This window comes from Grammomys surdaster, unplaced genomic scaffold, assembly GCF_004785775.1.
Source record: "Grammomys surdaster isolate TR1022 unplaced genomic scaffold, NIH_TR_1.0 169, whole genome shotgun sequence".
NCBI classification, from domain to species: Eukaryota; Metazoa; Chordata; class Mammalia; order Rodentia; family Muridae; genus Grammomys; species Grammomys surdaster.
The window spans coordinates 11,422,402-11,439,778 of NW_021604617.1; the positions used below are offsets into that span (position 1 = coordinate 11,422,402).

Below are 17,377 nucleotides of genomic sequence, written 5' to 3' on the forward strand. Positions count from 1 at the left end.
TCTTTCCTTCCTTCCTTCTTTCCTTCCTTCCTTCTTTCCTTCCTTCCCTCCCTCCCTCCCTCCCTCCCTCCCTCCCTCCCTCCCTCCCTTCCTTAATTTCATGTTTCTCCCTTATGAAGTCGCAGATAAGGGTGTGGCTCACTCACTGTGACAACATGCCAGACCCAGCTCACTGCTTTATTTTATACAGTTTTGCCTTCCAATAAAAACATCAACACTCATCTGTGGCTGGTTTTTCCACTAAAATGGCAGGTGAGAGAAGGCTGCAGCAGAGATTTTATAGTCCATAAAATCTAAAATACAAGGCTTGGTATGGAAAAAGTTTACTCCTGCGCATAGGGCAAGAGGAGAATGAGCTATTATTGGGTTTTCTCAAAAGGTCAGGTTGTATTCCAGCCCCTGAGTTTACAAGTGAGATAAATCCTGTGTGGTCTTCACTGCCCTCACCAGTTCTATATCCAGGTCAAGTGTATGAGGCCTAGTGTACTATTTTAATAACCCTGTAAAATACATTTCATTAAGAAAATATAGATTACATGACCAGGGGACAAATTGACTTATTTAGAATGTTTGCTGTGATGTTATGTGTCAGAGAGCACATGCCAGCAGATGTGAAATCTGTTTCCTGACACTTGGTTTCTATTTGTTCTCTTTTTGAAAAGAGATCTAAGAAGTTGAGCCCTCCCTCCCCTCAGCCCCCAGTAGCCATTTCCTTATCATAGAGAGAGTGCTTCCCTCTCAGCCATCCTGTTTTTCAGTCGGCTCCATTTTCCCTGTGGTACAAGCATCTCCTGGGTACCAAACAGAAATGGCAAATAGGTAACATATGGTACCTAAGGGGAAAATCCCTTGGAATTCAAGTAAAGCACTGAAAAAAACTTCACAGCAGATGTGTGCCTTTCTGGCTGTTTTCAGAACCACCCATCTATTCCCACGTATGTCTTCCTATGTTATTCAAGGAACTAAACTTCACGTGAGATGTGGGTCACAGTCAACTATGTGGATTGAAAAATAACAACGACACATTATTTCCATTAAAAATGAGTTAGGTTGGTTGAGAAGTATGATGGTGATGGCTTTGGGGATGCAATAATAGGTCAGCCATTTTTGATAACAGAATGGACCAAATGCCTGCAACTTCTGGTATCTCAGTATATTACACGTAACAAGAAAACACAGACCAGCTTGGAGAGATTCTACATCAACCTGAAAGGGGGGAGCAAAACTTGTAAGATGTACTGAAGGGAAAAGAACATGAGGGAGGGAAAAATAAAGAAAGAAAAAAGGAAAGCCCTTGAGTGGTATGGAATAAGAGACGAACACCTCTCAATAGAAAGCCTGCAGTTAGGGGGGAGGGTAGCAGAATGGAAAAGGTATTGGCCCTGCTGCAGTACACATGATGAGATGGCAGCTAGTGATTTCTAGAAAGAGAGAGTGCCTGGGAGAGGCAGCAGGAGATGGGGGGGGGGTCCTTCTGTCCCTAGAACCCTGGCTTCTCAGCATCCACTCTCTGCCATTTGCATGTTCTGCCTCCTTTTCTGCATTGGGCTGCCTAAGTGCATATCACCCAGTTCACGGTTGTCCCAAGCATCAACTCTTCCTGTAAGTTGACTCTATCAAAATATTAAAAGCATGAGAGAAGGGAAAGGCAAAGTTATACTGTGGCTGGAAATGACTTACAATGAGAGGTTTGGCTGCCATTCAGGCTCCCAGTGACTCTGCCTCAACTACGAGGTTGTCAGTCACTGGCTGTAGAGCTAAGCCTCACCCAGAAGCCTAAGGTCATAGAAAATGGAAATCGGTGATGCTGATGATCAATTCTAAAACTCAGAGATCAGAGACAGGTTTTAGACCAGTTTCTTCTTGATCCTGAAAACCATGGAAGACCTAGTCAGCTAGGGCCCTTTAATAAACAAATAGATATTGCAACAAGTTAGCAGAGTCTTCTGATTATGATCCTAAAGCTGACTTCTGCAACAGACTGGTGTCTTCTAAGATAGCTATTTATAGAAATTATATTTGAACAAATAAAAAGTTCACCAAACATTCCTTCCTGTTTTGCTGTTCTTGTTTTAGCTCATTACTGCTATAGCATATCAGATAATAAATATTTTTCTACTAGACTAAAGGTAGGTGATGACTACTAGTCAGGGTTAATGCTCCAAGTCGGAAGAGATAGCTTCCAGTGGGAACCACTCTGGTCATTCATCTTCACTGTACACCTGACACAAAACACCAAGGAGACATACCACTGGACCCAACTGGGACACCACTTCCACAGAGGTTTAACTGAGGAAGAAGGATACATCCTCTATGTGGGTGTCATCCCAGGGACTGGAGTTTCAGAACAAACAAAAAGGGGGAAAAAAGGGAGCCGGCTGAGCTCCGGTATTCATCTCCCCGATTCCTGACTACAGACAGGATGTGACCAGCCACAGTATCTGTTACCAGGCTTTTCCTGCCATGACAAGCTGATCCCTGCAAACCTCATCCTGAATAAATCCTTCCTCACTGAAGTTACTTTTGTGTAATATTTTGTCACAGCAATGAGAAAACAGTAACTACCACATCTCCCTGTTCTAATACATGGCATGTTTCTGACCTTCAAGTTTGCACTTGATTCATAGTGAAATTTCTGACCTCCTTTAGAGAATTAATAAAACAATTTTTTAATCCTGTGTTGCTATTAGATTATTTGTATTTGGAAACATTTTACATCACATCACATAATTTAGAACTGAAAGCTTGTTTCTAATGGAAGACATCTAAAGCTGTGGTGTGCAATTGTGTACGTGGTGTGAAAAACAAGCATTTTAATTGTATACTTTTTGTTTCTCAAATACCAGTGTGATGTGGGAAGTATAAAGTAGCATTCCTAGACAAGAAAAAAAGAAATAAAAGAAACATTCTGTTTTCAAACGTCTTTCTGCTCAAAGGCCATTTTTGTTAGAACTCTCAGAAATGGCTTTGCACCCATACTGTTGGGTTTTCAGTGCCCCTCTGTAGCTGTTAGTTCAGTACAGTGGCTCTAAATTTAGAAAGCTCCACTTGGGAGAATTCCAAGGTACTCACCAGAAGGGCTGGAGCCCAACAGAGACCAAGACCACTCCAGAGAGCCCAGGGAAGGAGCTAAGGGGAATCTCGGGCAAAATTTAGAAGCCATCTGTTTAACAATTGGCATAAATGCAATCAAATCAAACCTTAGGATATTTGAAACCAAATAAAATAAAGAAAGATTCTTATACTCATAAAGTAAAAAAGAAAGGAAGGAAGAAAAGCAGAAGCGTTTAATGTATCCATTTAGTTATTACATGAAAGTCATAATTACATGAAGACTATAAACTATATTTGTTAAGTATAAATGGTAGATTTGAAAGTTGTTGTTTCAGTTACTAACACACTACAAATATGCTATGTATCTGATAAGTCTGTGCCCTGCCAAAACTTATGCCACATTTTATAAAATACTCATTTTTTTCAGACTATGTCTTACCTCAAGAGATTCCATTTTATAAGCAGATGCTTACTCCATTTTGACATACATAAGTATCCCCGGGTGGACATGTGAAGAGTTATCTGCCTGCCATCACCCACACTGTATACACTGATAAATGGCTTATTTCTGGAAATTGAAAGTGCCACCCTATGCCTTAGTTACTTTTTATTTTTGATATATTGCCATGATTGAGGTGACTTATAGAAGGAACGGTTTACCTAGGACCTGTGGTTCCAGAAGGCTAGAGTCCATGACAGCAGAACAAGGACGTGCATCACAGAACAGCTGAGAGCTCACATCTGGATCCACAAGTAGAAGGCAAGGAACATACTTGAAATGGCATGAAACCTTTGAAACCTTAAAGCCCACTGCCAGTGATACACATCTTCCAACAAGACCACACCTCCTAATCCTTCCCAAACAGTTCTACCAATTGGAGACCAAGTATTCAAACACATGAGCCTATGGACACCATTCTGTTTCAAACCACCATATGCTACAAATTTACTGAGGTGAACTGAGTCTGTTGGGTCAGATGAACATATTAAAATCATAGTAAGGGAACTAGGTCCAAGAGCTTGCCAGACACACCAGACCAAGGAAAGGATACAACTCTTTTACCTAGACCCCATTAAGAGGAGGCACACAGAACTGTGTGCACGTGACCCCACCCACTTGTCATGTGACCACCCATGTCAAGGACCAATAGTTAGAGAATTCCCAACTGCCCACAAGGCCTCAGCTTAGCTCTGCACTCACTGTTCAGACAGTCTACCCTTCTGTTTGCCAGTCTAGACCAGCAGATGACCATTGCCTGCTCATTCCTTCCCCTAGACCTGGTTCTAACAGCTCTGAAGCTGAATACAGGTTCACGTTCAGTCTATGAGAGCTGCAGTAGCCTGACCCATAATAACAATCAGTTCTCAACAGATCTGTTCATGTTTCATCTTAGCAATTCAGACTCTCTTTAGATCTCCATCAGCTTCCTAGCTTCTCCAGACTTCTGAAATGTCTTGAGTTCTGTGGTGGCCATTCTGCAACCTATACATGAATATAAATAAATATATACAGATATATATATATATATAGATACAGATGACATGATGTGTGGTATGTAATGTGCACTCTGAGAGTATTATTAGTAATTGAGACTGGAATAAAAGTGAATCTTGTTCACCTAAGCCAAGATCACCAAGGAAATAGGAAAGGTCTGGCAAATTGCTAACATGAAAATGGTATGCCCTGTAATTTATTTTTAGTCAATGATTCTGGCATTGAGCAAAGACACAAACATGATCATGTGTTTCTGATACTGAACACTCATCTCTGTGTTATATGTAGCCTAAACAGATGCTCTAGGACCCGAAGTAATGTTAATAATAGATTGTCTCTTAATATCAAAAATATATTATGGTCCTTCATATACTCCAATACTCCAGTCTCTGACAAGTTAATGTGTCCAGTTGTGAGACAGGCTTTTCTATCAAAGATGGCCAGTGCACAAAGGGCAGTCTTCTATAACCCTCTTTCACCTAGTGAAACTCTCTGCATATGCTTGTTTGTTTAAACCCCAGACAACAAGATATTCCTAAAACTTCACTCTGTATCACACCCTTCCCCTTCCTGATGACTACAAATTAGCCAATCGCATCAGACTGTGACATCAAGCTCCCAACAATGGAGCGAGCCATAGGTCCCACCCTGCATTAGAATACAACCTAAGTGACCTTACCGACCAGGTGTGTTTGCTTTCCCAGTTTAGGTCATTACGCATCCTTTTGCAAAAGTAAAGGTCTTCTGGAACAACTTTGATATTGTTTGGACATCTGTATGTGTGACATCATAAGTATTCTGATATTCTTTTCCAACAAAGGGAGACATGTTAATGGTATCACAGCAGACTTCAAGGCAAAGAAGAAGCTACAGGTGTGCTAATATCCCACAGTTTTTCAAAGAAGAGCATGGAGTCAAAATGCCAAAAATCATAGTCTTAAAGGATCTTGGACACAGAAGAGAATTTATGAGGCTATAAATAACTATAATACAAGTCTCAGAGCAAAGGATTCAGGCATCAGTGGAATTCATCTACTCTCGCCTGTGGCTGGAATTTATATAAGCCTAGAAGGGTGGGTAGGAGTCACCCAGGCAGAAAGAAAAGGAACAGATTCTAAAATAAATCATGAAACTATAATTTCTCGGACTTAAGAAAAAACATGAGTCAACCAGAACACCAAAAGAGGACTTCAGGATAATTCCACTGCTTTTTTTTTTCTTCATATTTTAAGTCCCCTTCCTCCTCCAAATAGATACACATACACAAATAACAAATATGTAAAAGAAATATTTCTTTAGTCCTAATATTAGGTAGCTAAACAGACATCAGCCATCTTGGAGTACATTAACCTCCTGTTTCCCTGTTAGCAGGAGAAAAGGAAGCATCACATTTTCCTTCCTTAAGATTGAAAATGCCGTGTGAAACGGTGGGCTTTCATGAGGCCTAGTGAAGAAAATCTAATTCCTATTGGTCAGAAAAAAAATAGATCTAGGTGGAGACATGCCATTCTTATCCATCCAAAGACTAGAACTTTACATAACACTATCCTTTCCTCTTAGAGCTCATTTAACATCTGTCAATCACCTGGCCAGGAGACCATGCCTCCAAAAAAAGGAAAAGAAAGAAAACAAAACAACAACAAACAACAACAACCAGTTCACTGGAAGGCAAGCTAATGGATTGGGAGGAATAATTACCCCTAAAGGAGAAAATAATCTTTACTCCCAAAAAGCCTTCCCTCAAGGAAGTTGTATCCAGTACTTTATTGATAAGTGTGCAAATGAATACTTTTCCCTGTTCTTTCTCTCTCTTTTTCAGAGACTGGCCCAAATCCTAAGCATATCTCCCTTGACACTGTGAGCTTTCTCAATCTTCCTCTCAATCCCCTGCAGCTTCTATAGCTGCCCTCATCTGCTGATCTCCCCATTCAAGCAGAGCCCAGGAGACAGGACATAAGTCCTTCTTACCCATCTTCCTCCTCTCAGCTCCGGCCATGGCTTCTATAAAGCTTGCCTGCTGGGCTCCTCTCAAACTCTAATAAAAAGGTCCTCAATGTTCTTTCTGATTCTGTTTTTAAATTCCTTTTATCAGTTCCCCAAAAGGGAACCCTTGTAAATTTTCTAGTGACACTGGAATAACAGTCTGTAAGAGTCTAACTAACAACTGTGGTAAGAGCCTGGGTTTCCACAGAAGATGGGGAAAATGGCGGACAGTGCTGAGTCATCCAATTCAAAGAGCCGATCAGAAAGGAGATTGTGAGGTGAGGTTGGGCAGTGAGGCATTCCCCTGTTCCAGGCTCTCTGTATTATGGGGCAGGTGTCACTGTACTGTCAAGAGAAGGGAAGGAAGAAGAAAAGCACAAAACAAATTCCCTGGAAAGCTAAGGGTCCCATTCCTACACAGCCCATAGGTTCCTTCTTGACTTTTGAAATTCTGGGCGCCCACTGCTGTTTGCTTTCCTGCACAAAGGAAAACATTCTGTATTCATAGGGCAGCTTGCTTAAAACAGTTAAAGTTGAGGAGTGTACATTAAGGTCATTGTCCCTGAAGAACAGTGGCTGGGAATAAAAACACTCTGAAAGCCAGGAGCTGGTGTCACACCACCCTGCAACAATTCCTACCAAAATTGGGCCTAGGAATTTACTTCCTAAATTTTATAGTAATTTCTCAACAACAACAACAACAAAAAAAGCCTAATAAATAATTAACTCTCCATGTTAATGAGTAGTGTATTTGTGTGTGTGTGTGTGTGTTATTGTTTTCATTTTTAATTTGGAATGAACTACAATTCAGAAACAGAGAATATAGGCTTGATCCAGATTGTCAGAAATATTGGCCATGAAAAGCTTAGGTCCAGGCATGGTGGTACACACAATTAATCCCTGGAGACAGAAGCAAGCAGATGTCTGAGTTCAAGGCCAGGCTAGGACAGAGAAAGTCCCAAGTAGAGAAAAGCTTAGATCCAGGCCTGGTGGTACATGACTTTAAATCCAGAATTCAGGACACAGAGCCACACAGATCTCTGAGTTCAAGGTCAATCTATAGAGTAAGTTCCAGGACAGCCAAGCTTAGGCAGTGAAGAAGCTGGAAAATGGAAAGCTGATGATAATGTAATAGAACAAGGGGCATGTTCCAGCCCCAGCAAGCAGCAGAACTCGGCAGCTTTGGCCATGTGTCTCTGACTTTAGAGTCTAGAATAGAAGTGACTACTGGGACAATTGATGCTGGTTAGCTGAAACTAAGAAATTAGTGGTGATTAAGAAGAGACCAGCAGCACTGAGGTGAAATCTTCTGGGAAGTGTTTTCTGAGAGCACAAAGAAGCTACGTTCCAGAGATAGCCAGAGATACCTTATGCTGCTATTGGACTTGTTAATGTGTAAGAATCACCCAGGTAGTACTGGTTTTGAAGGCATGAAGGGGTCATGGAGAGCAGCTCCATGAGGCTTGGCACTGTGAGAGGCCAGGGAACACTATTGGTGAAAGTGCAGCCTCATTTGCAGTTGACTCAAAGGGGTTATGCAAAGAAGTTGAGGCTTGACACCGTGAAGAAAGCCTATGAGAGGCTATTGGTGACGTGTAGTTGTAGTGGAAGACTCCAGCAAATTGGAGATGCTAGTTCTGTAGAATGAGCAGCAAGAACAGCAGCAGAAGTGAAGAAGAGTCAGCCAGAGCCTAGAGCACTACAGAAGGCAGAGCTGGAGATGTGACCCAAACCCTTTGGAAGAGCCCAGAAGACCATGTGTGGATCCCAGACATTGGAGCAAGAAACTATAAAGCTTGGATACCCCAAGATGTTTGAGAGAGCCATGGTCTATCTGCTGAGGAAAGCTGCTAACAGGGAGTAGAACCACCCCAAGAGAAAGAAGTTGTTGCCATCAACAAAGATGAAGGGAGTTTTAGATCTGAAGAGTGCTTTGACGGCATCATGGAGATGCAGAGTTTGGAGTTTGCCCAGCTGGCTTCCTGTTCTGCTTTGGTCCAGTATTTCTTCACTATGATATTTTAGAATGGTAATGTATATCCTGTGATGTTGGAAGTATGGGATGGGCGTTTTGATTTTGATTTTTTAAAGGGATTACAGCTAAGAGATTGTATGAATCTCAGAGGAGTCCTTGAACTTTAGATTCAAACTGTTGAGACTGTTATAGACTACAGGACTTTTAAAGTTGGACTAAATGTATGAAGTTGGACTACATATGGCCCCCGTAGACTCATGTGTTTGAACAAGCCTGTGGGGCGCAGGGAGTGGAATGTGGTGGTTTGAATATGCTTTGCCCATAGGAAGTGGTACTATCAGGAGATGTAGCACTGTTAGAGGAAATGTGTCACTTTCAAGGTGGGCTGTGAGGTCTCACATATATGATTAAGTCTTCTCTTGTCTGCCTTTGGATCAAGACATAGAATCCTCAGCTCCTTCTCCAGCACCATGCCTGCCTGGATGCTGCCATGCTTCCTGCCATGATGATAATAGACTGAACCTCTGAACCTGTAAGCCAGCCCCAACTAAACGTTGTCCTTTATAAGAGGTGCCTTGACCATAGTGACTCTTCACAGCAATGGAAACCCCAACTAAGACAGCCCATTATCATGCATAGATGTCTGCTTGGCTGGAGTCTTGGGCTGGGGTTCTCAGGCTGTTTGTTCCAAAAATGGCACCATCTTAGCCTCAGGGCTAAGAAGGAGAAAAAGATAAAATTATATATTTGGGCTGGAAAACATGAAATTTAGGGTAGGTCAGATGAAACCTATTGCTTTTGTAAATAGTTAGATACAGTGTTCAAGGCTGGTGACTGAGAAACACTGTTGCAATAAATTTCTATGTAATTTATTGTGTCCTAGGCCCAACCCAGCTTATACAGGACAGACTAACAAAGGAAAATGAGCCTTGTGAAAGATTTTCTGTATGATATACATTAGCCTCTAATCCCCACATTAGTTTCAGGATATCAGATTTCAAGTGGGAATGGAGACTTTTTAATAAACTAAGTGTCCTGTGTCCATAACTCTACTGGAGTAATCTTGGCTCTATTACTTAACTTTTTTTCTTCATTATTTGGGGCAATTTGTCACATAAAGGACCAAAAAGATTCATTCCAATCATAACTCTGGGTATGAGCCATAGAGCCCTGGCTAGCTGGGAACAAGTAATGAGTAAGATTATTAAGTCAGCTGAAGAGGCATGATGGAATCTTTCAAGAATGCTGTTATTGGCTAGCAAGAGCACAGGGACAATGCATCCAAGTGGAGAGAAGCTGAGTTAGCGTGCAAGTGATACTGGACCACTAAACTTGTAGTTAGTGTAAATGTTGGGATGCACGAAAACAGGTCCAGTGAGCTAATGAAGCCAGCGAGGGCAGTGCCATGGCCACCTAGAGTGTCACCCTGGGGCTGGGCTTCATTTGTATGTTGCTAGTTTGCTGACATGTTTATATTTATTATCAAAGACCCCCCCTTCAGTGTCAGTATGCTCCATCAGGATTATGGTTCCAACCGAATGCAATGGTACCCAAAACAAAAACAAAACAAGCAACCATACACATCTTATTGGCTGTGGGTAAGATTTCTCTAGTTTTCAAAGTCACAAATCCCGTGACTAACAGGATGAAAATTCACAGCTCTACCTCTGAATCTAAACCAACAGACTTTTTTTTTTAAGATTTCTTTTTAGTCTTATGTTTGTGTATGGGTGTGTGTTTATGAACGCAGGTACCCATAGAGTCCAGAAGAGGGCATTGCACATTGTAGAGGTTAAAAGGAGCTTGTGAATCACCTGATGTGGTAGTAGGAATGGTACTCTCGACTTCTGTAAGGGCAGAGAGGCCTCTTAACTACTGAGACTTCTCTCCAGCCCTCAATTGGACAATTCTGCATGCATGACTTATGACTTGTACTTCAAGGAAATCAGTCCAACCTAGGTGTGTTTGTGTTAATGAATCCTATTCCTTGAAAATCGACAAGGGCTGGGGGGGAGATAGGCTCAATAGGATATTCTTGGTACTAAATAAATATGTAGACACAAATACATATATGCATGCAATAACATTTGAAGAAAAGAAGCCAGGAATTTGAAGGAGAGTGAAGAGGAGGGTATGGGAGAGTTTAGAGGGAGGAAAAGTTGTAGTTAAATTAGAATCATAAAATTAAACAATAAATCTCATCTTAGAATGAAGCATAATAAGATTATAAGTAGAAACGGGAGGTGGTGTGAACAAACGGATCCATGGTTATAAGATGGGGTGAATACATAACAATGCTGATAATATAAACCAAAAGCTGTTTGCTTGCTGTTAAGACTGAGCAAGCATTGCTGATGGGCAAATTCCCATCGAGGACCTCCTAAACGAGGAAAGAAGATGGCCTCGAACACAGTGGACACAGAACCTAAATATTAAAGGCACAGATTGTTTTAGGTCGCCTACCATGGAACAGGAGCGCAGCTGCGGAGTTGACTAGGGGTTTGTGGTCAGCAGTACGTCACGGCTACCTTGAGAAGACAATGCCACGTGAAATGAATAGATGATTCAAGAAGCATCAAAACAGTGATGTCAGTGCTCCACCAGGATGAGGGGAGTAAGCCCCAGTGGTGCGTGAGTGTGATGCCTATTCAAACAAACCAACAGCCACTCCGGTGGTACAGCCTGTGCTCTCTGCACTTGGAAGGATTCCTGCAAATCTGAGGTGAGCCTGGACTTCCCTGTGAGCTCAAGGCTAGCCTGGGATACACAGAAAACCCTATCTCAAAATCAAATCAAAACAAAACAAAAAGTATGTTTGAAAGAATAAATAATAACTAATATACAATTTAATATACAGTTTAATTTAAAGCCAAGAGATAAGTAACTTAATTTTATTTTTCAGTTCTGTGGGCAAAGCAGTGCTCACCCTTCTGAGAATAGATGACACTTCATGGGAGAAAGTATTTGGGGGAAACTTCATTGAAACAGAAAATTTAAGTCTCACTGAACTTTCATTTTGTGGATTCTTTAATTTTTAAAAAACAATAAAGGGAATGAACATTTGTTTCTGGTTAACACACAGAGAATTCAGGTAATCATTGCATTTTGGTTTATAATTGTCAGCTGTGGGCTGGAGAGATGGTTTGACTAAGCTAAGAGAGCCTGCAGTGCAAGCAGGAGGATTGGAGTTTGGATTCCAGAACCACAGTAAGCCCAGAGTCCAGCGAATGCCTGTCACACCAGCACCAAAATACGTAGAGACAGGGGGGTGCTTGAGAACTGCAGGCTTCCAGGCTAGCTGAGAGAACACAAGCTCCAAGCTCTGTGAGAGAGCCTGCCACAGTGAACAAATGGAACTAGACAGAGAGCACCTGACACTCTCCTTTGGCCTCTGTATGTGTTCTCTGTACAAGTACTAGCACAGGAGTGCACACACACACACACACACACACACACACACACCAACACACAAGGACACATACTTACACATGAATAAAAAAATAAGATAAGAAGCAGGAAGTGGGGGGAAAAGCTAATGACATGAAGAAAAGGAGACTAAAATTTTGACTTGCTTGGCATCAATTTCAGATTTCACAGGCTGAAGTTCCCAGGGACACAATGTCATTTAGTATCCCCTGCCAGTATCACTGTGTGCTTGGCTTTAGTGGGCATTCTGGGCTTGCCAGACAGTCTTTGGCCTGGCTGGGAGCACAGCTTCTGGCTATGCCTTCCTGGCACAGCATGGCTAGCCTTTCTGGAAACCTCATAACATTTTAACAATTTATTAAGACCAAAACAAACAAACAAACAAAAAACCAGCCTAGATCTGCAGGAGTGAGCTCCTGCTGGAAACCCTGCTGACGATAGAGGGAGACAAAGCAGAGCCAGAGATCTGGAGAAGGGAGCAGGGCCAGATGCTGGGAAACAGAGTCACAGGACAGAAAGGAGCACAAGTCACCACAGGATCACAAAAGGGAGAGAGGAAAGTGACGGGACAGGACACATCACCCCAGAGTGTCTGCTGTGATCTGCCATCAGTAGGCTCTTCAGTTTAGAAATTCCTAGAAATGACTCGGGAGCAGACAGCCAAGTAAAACAAAAAGTTAAAGTCAGGAACTAGACAAGTTCTTATAAGAAAAAAAAACAAAGTGGGTGGGGGTAGGGCATATGCTTGTCAGGGGAAAGAGAAAGACCTCAGTAGAGACGGATGGAACCTTAGAATTCCTCTTTACACGGTGAATCTATTTCTTACACATTCTGCTGTGGAGTAAAAGGACAAGAACTTTTTAACGTAACTGCTGAACCTGTGGGCACACAGTGTGGTCACCCCTGCTGCCTCTTCCTCTAGATTCCCACCTGTCTAACCCCAAACCGCTTCAAGTCCTTGCTCTCATCCATCATACCAATATGGCCGAACCTGATGGCCTAATCAACACACCTTCCCATCCTGGCACTGGTGTGTCCACATCCAACTCTGTTGTCTTTTTCTATACAGTACTTGACCCCTGCTAACAGTCTTAGTTTATTTATGTATTACGTTGATCACTGTCTTTCCTCTCAGAATATAGACAAGAAGAGTGTAATAACTGTCCGTGTCTTCCACACTTCTAAAGCAGACAAGTGGGGATCTTTGTTCTGAGGGGTACTGGGAGAAACATCTTTAGAGGTTCACCTCTGCAGCCACCCGAGTGCAGTGGACAGGAGATGGGACAGATGATAGGTAAATAACAAGGGTAAGACTCAAAGTCTAGGGACCCAGGTGTCTGTAGTGGCTCTGACAAGGTCTGTATTCCTATACAAGCAAAGGCCATTCAAGAAAGCTCTGAAAACAGGCTAAGCTCCCTGCTGGGGCTGCCCATGAGGCTGCGCATAAGCAGAGGGCAGGCGCTAAGGCAGGATTCTCAATGGCTGGCGGGATGCTGAAATCGCCTGACATGCACACAAGAGGCACACGGTCTAAGTGAATCTATGCTCAGTTTTGAAGAAACCACTAAACTCACTGAACTGACTTCAGGGAGCACACATGACAAGTACTATTAATATTAGGATCTGAAATCACATCAACCGATTTCTCACAACACATCTCTTCCTAGGGGCTGGAGAGATGGCTCTGTGGTTAAGAGATCACGCTGCTGCTCTTGCAAAGGACCCAAGTTCAGCTCCCAGCGCCCACATCAGATGGCTCACAACTGCCTGTAACTCTGGCTACAGGAGACGTGACTCCCATCTGTGGGCACTTGCTCTCACGTGCTTATACTCACACACAGATACATGAATAGCTGTATATTTAAAAGAAAAAAATAAGCTTTAAAAATATAAAGTAAGTATCTTTCTAGATCTAGCCATTTATCATCTAATTATATATTTAACAACCTATCATCTATCCAACCATTTCTTATTGGTTCTGTTTTTCTGAAGAATACTTGATAACACAGCATATTCTAATATTCCTCCTTTGACATCTTCCTTTGCATAGATCATGGATATTATGGTCTTCTGGTTTCCCTCACATCTAAATTTCGGAGCCATTACTATAACTTAGCCATAGATGGTTCTCGAACTATTTTATTTATTCAGAGATCCCTCCATATACATATTTTTTTAAGTTTTACATTTTTATGAGTTGTTTTCCATTCTACAGTAATGACTTAAAATGGAAATCATCAGTACAGCACAGCTATTACCATGAAACCCTGTTTGAAGGAATGATTTTCTGTTAAAAGAGAATAACAAGTTTTGAGAATAAGTCAGCATACAGAAGGAGAAAAGGGTTTGTCTCCTTACACTGGAGCTGTGTCTTCGGACACTCAACATTAATGTCACTCTCCAGTTGTGACCTCTGGGTCTCTTGGGCTCTCCATATTGTCCCCACCACTCTCATTCTGGCCTTGTATTCTACAAAGGCCAGGATTATAGAGAACTTGATGTCAGGAAAGACATCAGTAAATGTGGGCAGAGTGTGTGAGTCAGGGTGCTTGCCGTTCGTTTATTTATCTGTAGAGGCATCCTCACCTGAAGACACACACTTACCTGCAGACACACTCTCACCTGCAGACACAGGATCACCTGCAGACACACGCTCACCTGCAGACACATGCTCACCTGTAGACACACGCTCACCTGCCGACACATGCTTACCTGCAGACACAGGATCACCTGCAGACACACGCTCACCTGCAGACACATGCTCACCTGCAGACACACGCTCACTTGCAGACACATGCTTACCTGCAGACACATGCTTACCTGCAGACACATGCTCACCTGCAGACACATGCTCACCTGCAGATGCACACCCACCTGCAGACACACGCTCAACCACCTGCAGACACACGCTTTTGCACCTTTCTGATTAACTCTGCAGACTTGAAGCTCTGTGTAGGACAATGGCCTTTCCTCATACTCACCAGTCTGTTTCTGGAATCCCAAGTGTGAGCACTGCTAGTTCTCAATGATTCTAATGCTCACATCACCACATGATAAAAGCATAGCACTGCTGGGCTCGCCTTCCAGGGTGGCATGACCAGGGCTTAGGTACCCATGCTAGTCAAGTTTGTTTGGCTTTGGAAAATACTCCAAACAAAATATTTCCAAAATGATATTTTTAGTCATTGTATAGGAGGCAAGGGAGAGACAACTTTAACTGGTATCACATCTTATACAATAATAAACTTTTGAATAAAAAATCAAGTTGTTTTTAACTATTCATATCACGGTCCATGGTTTTACATGTTAAGCACTAGGATTAGAAGTGTCTATCACAAAACGTGGGTGCTGGAGATTGAACAAGTGTAGATCCTCATGCTTCTGTAGCCAGCATCTTACTAACCGAGCCGTGTCACCAGTCCTGATCCCTGATTTTAAAACATGGTAGACATTCGAGATCAAACCCATATATACTAAACGTGCCCTTGATTATGAAAATTAATTTAGTACCTGCAGTGCCAAACACAGAGGATATGCTTTCCAAAATAGTCCTGTGGAGATCAGGGTGAGACAGGATATATGCGAGTGTCCAGAATGCCATCTGCAAAAGAGGAACATAAACTACATGAAACCGTCTCACGAGGTGAACGCGGGCAGAGCTAGTGCTAGCTATAGACAGTTCAAAGAAGCAAGAACAGTGTGCCAGTCAACCTCAAAAGCATACTGTTACGAGCTGGAGAGATGGCTTAGCACTCAGGAGCACTGGCTGCCCTTCAAAGGGCAGAGGTTCCATTCTCAAAACCTACATCACAGCTCACAGCCATCTGTCATTTCAGTTCTGGAGGATTCCGCGCCCTCTTCTGGCCTCCGTGGGCATTGCACACATGTGGTGCTGAGATGTGCCAGTAAAATACCCGTACAGATAAAATAAAAATAAAGGGGAAAAACATTTTTTAAAGCATGCTACAAAATATTACCTCTCAAAACAACCGGATTTTATAAACAAGAGCAGTATCATATACCTCTTAGACGTCAAATCTACAGCTGACTCTTGCTGTCGTTTAGCTATAGTATTTATAGAGAGTGTATTTCCTGAACTAGGGAAGGTTCAGGACTGTGTTTACTAACAAGCAACATAAAATGTCATGTAGGCATACATTAAATATTCAGAACAAATCATGATACTTAAGAATATGAACACAGCGTGAAAATACTGTCATGATTTAATTTCCTTAAAATACAAATGAGCAGCAGGCTGTGGTAGCACACAGGTATAATCTCAGCACTCGGGAAGTAGAGGCAGGGGGATTGCCACAAGTTCGATAACAACTTGATTTGCACATGAGTGTCATAGCAGCCAGGACTATATAGCAAGACTATGTGTGAGAATGTGTGAGAATGAACCAGGAAATTTTCTACTTGCACATAAAGCATAATAATTATAAATAATCCTAGGAAGCCACACTCAAATCTCATTAAGTAAATTATGAGGAGCTGGACACTTGTATGGACAAAGGCGACTGTGGGCTCAATATCCAGCACTCCCCCAAATTAAATTAAAATTAAAAAAGTATGAGAGTTTGCTACAAGAAAAATAAAGTCACACCTCACCCAAGCACATCTGTAAAATCTTTCTTTTTGGCCTATTAGGATTATTTGGTAGATAATGTAATTTTCAATGCTCAGTGGTAACTCAAGGTAATATATGAATGATTTCCTACTTGCTATTCGTAAGAGCTTGAAACCTCAGCCTAGGCTTTTAAAACCAAGCTGAATGCAGCTGTTTCTCATACAGATTGGACAGCAAAGATCTCTATTGGAACTGTAATAAATTATAAATATCTCTTATTGAGTATACCACATCCATCTTTTTGATCGGCTAAGAATCCTGCTTCTGCCCTGGATCACTCGGCCAGCCAGTTTTGAATGCTTCTGTGAATTAGCTTTTTTTTTTTGCCTGCGCTTCTGTCCCCCAAATAAATGCCCTATAACAGTCTTCATGCTTATGATTTTATTCAAGGGCTAAGGTATTTTTGGAGATGGTTTTTCTTCATTTAATATTTACCAAAATAAATTAGTTTGAATGAGAAAGAGTCTTTCATCTCTTCCCTATGTATAAGATGTGTAAGATAAAACTTCATTTCTTAAAAATGTGCTTCCTGCTGAGGCAGAAGCTTTTGTTTCTAAGGCTAGACAACACAGAGATGCATAAACTCCTGAGAAGCTTGGATTTTTCCTTTTGCTTTTATTCCTATAAGCATCTGCTGTGTTAAAAAAAAAAAGAGATCATGAACTCCTGAGGAAATGGAGGAGAGAACAGGAAGAATCAGGGGACACCGGCAGGGAAGAAATAATGCAAACACAGTACTTACCTATGAAATTCTGAAAAATGAAAAATGTAAAGAAGAATAAATAACTGTAAGTGTCAAAAGCAAGGAAAAAAA

General features: G+C 41.8%; 1 protein-coding gene across 1 annotated transcript in view; it reads right to left on the reverse strand.

Moving 5' to 3' along the window:
* The window catches only part of LOC114620488 (24-hydroxycholesterol 7-alpha-hydroxylase), an 81,895-nt gene that overhangs the window by 33,369 nt on the left and 31,149 nt on the right, over positions 1 to 17,377 (reverse strand). The window contains exon 7 of the mRNA XM_028766575.1: positions 15,444 to 15,534. Within this exon, the coding sequence (XP_028622408.1) occupies positions 15,444 to 15,534 (91 nt within the window). The remainder of the gene's footprint in view (positions 1 to 15,443; positions 15,535 to 17,377) is intronic.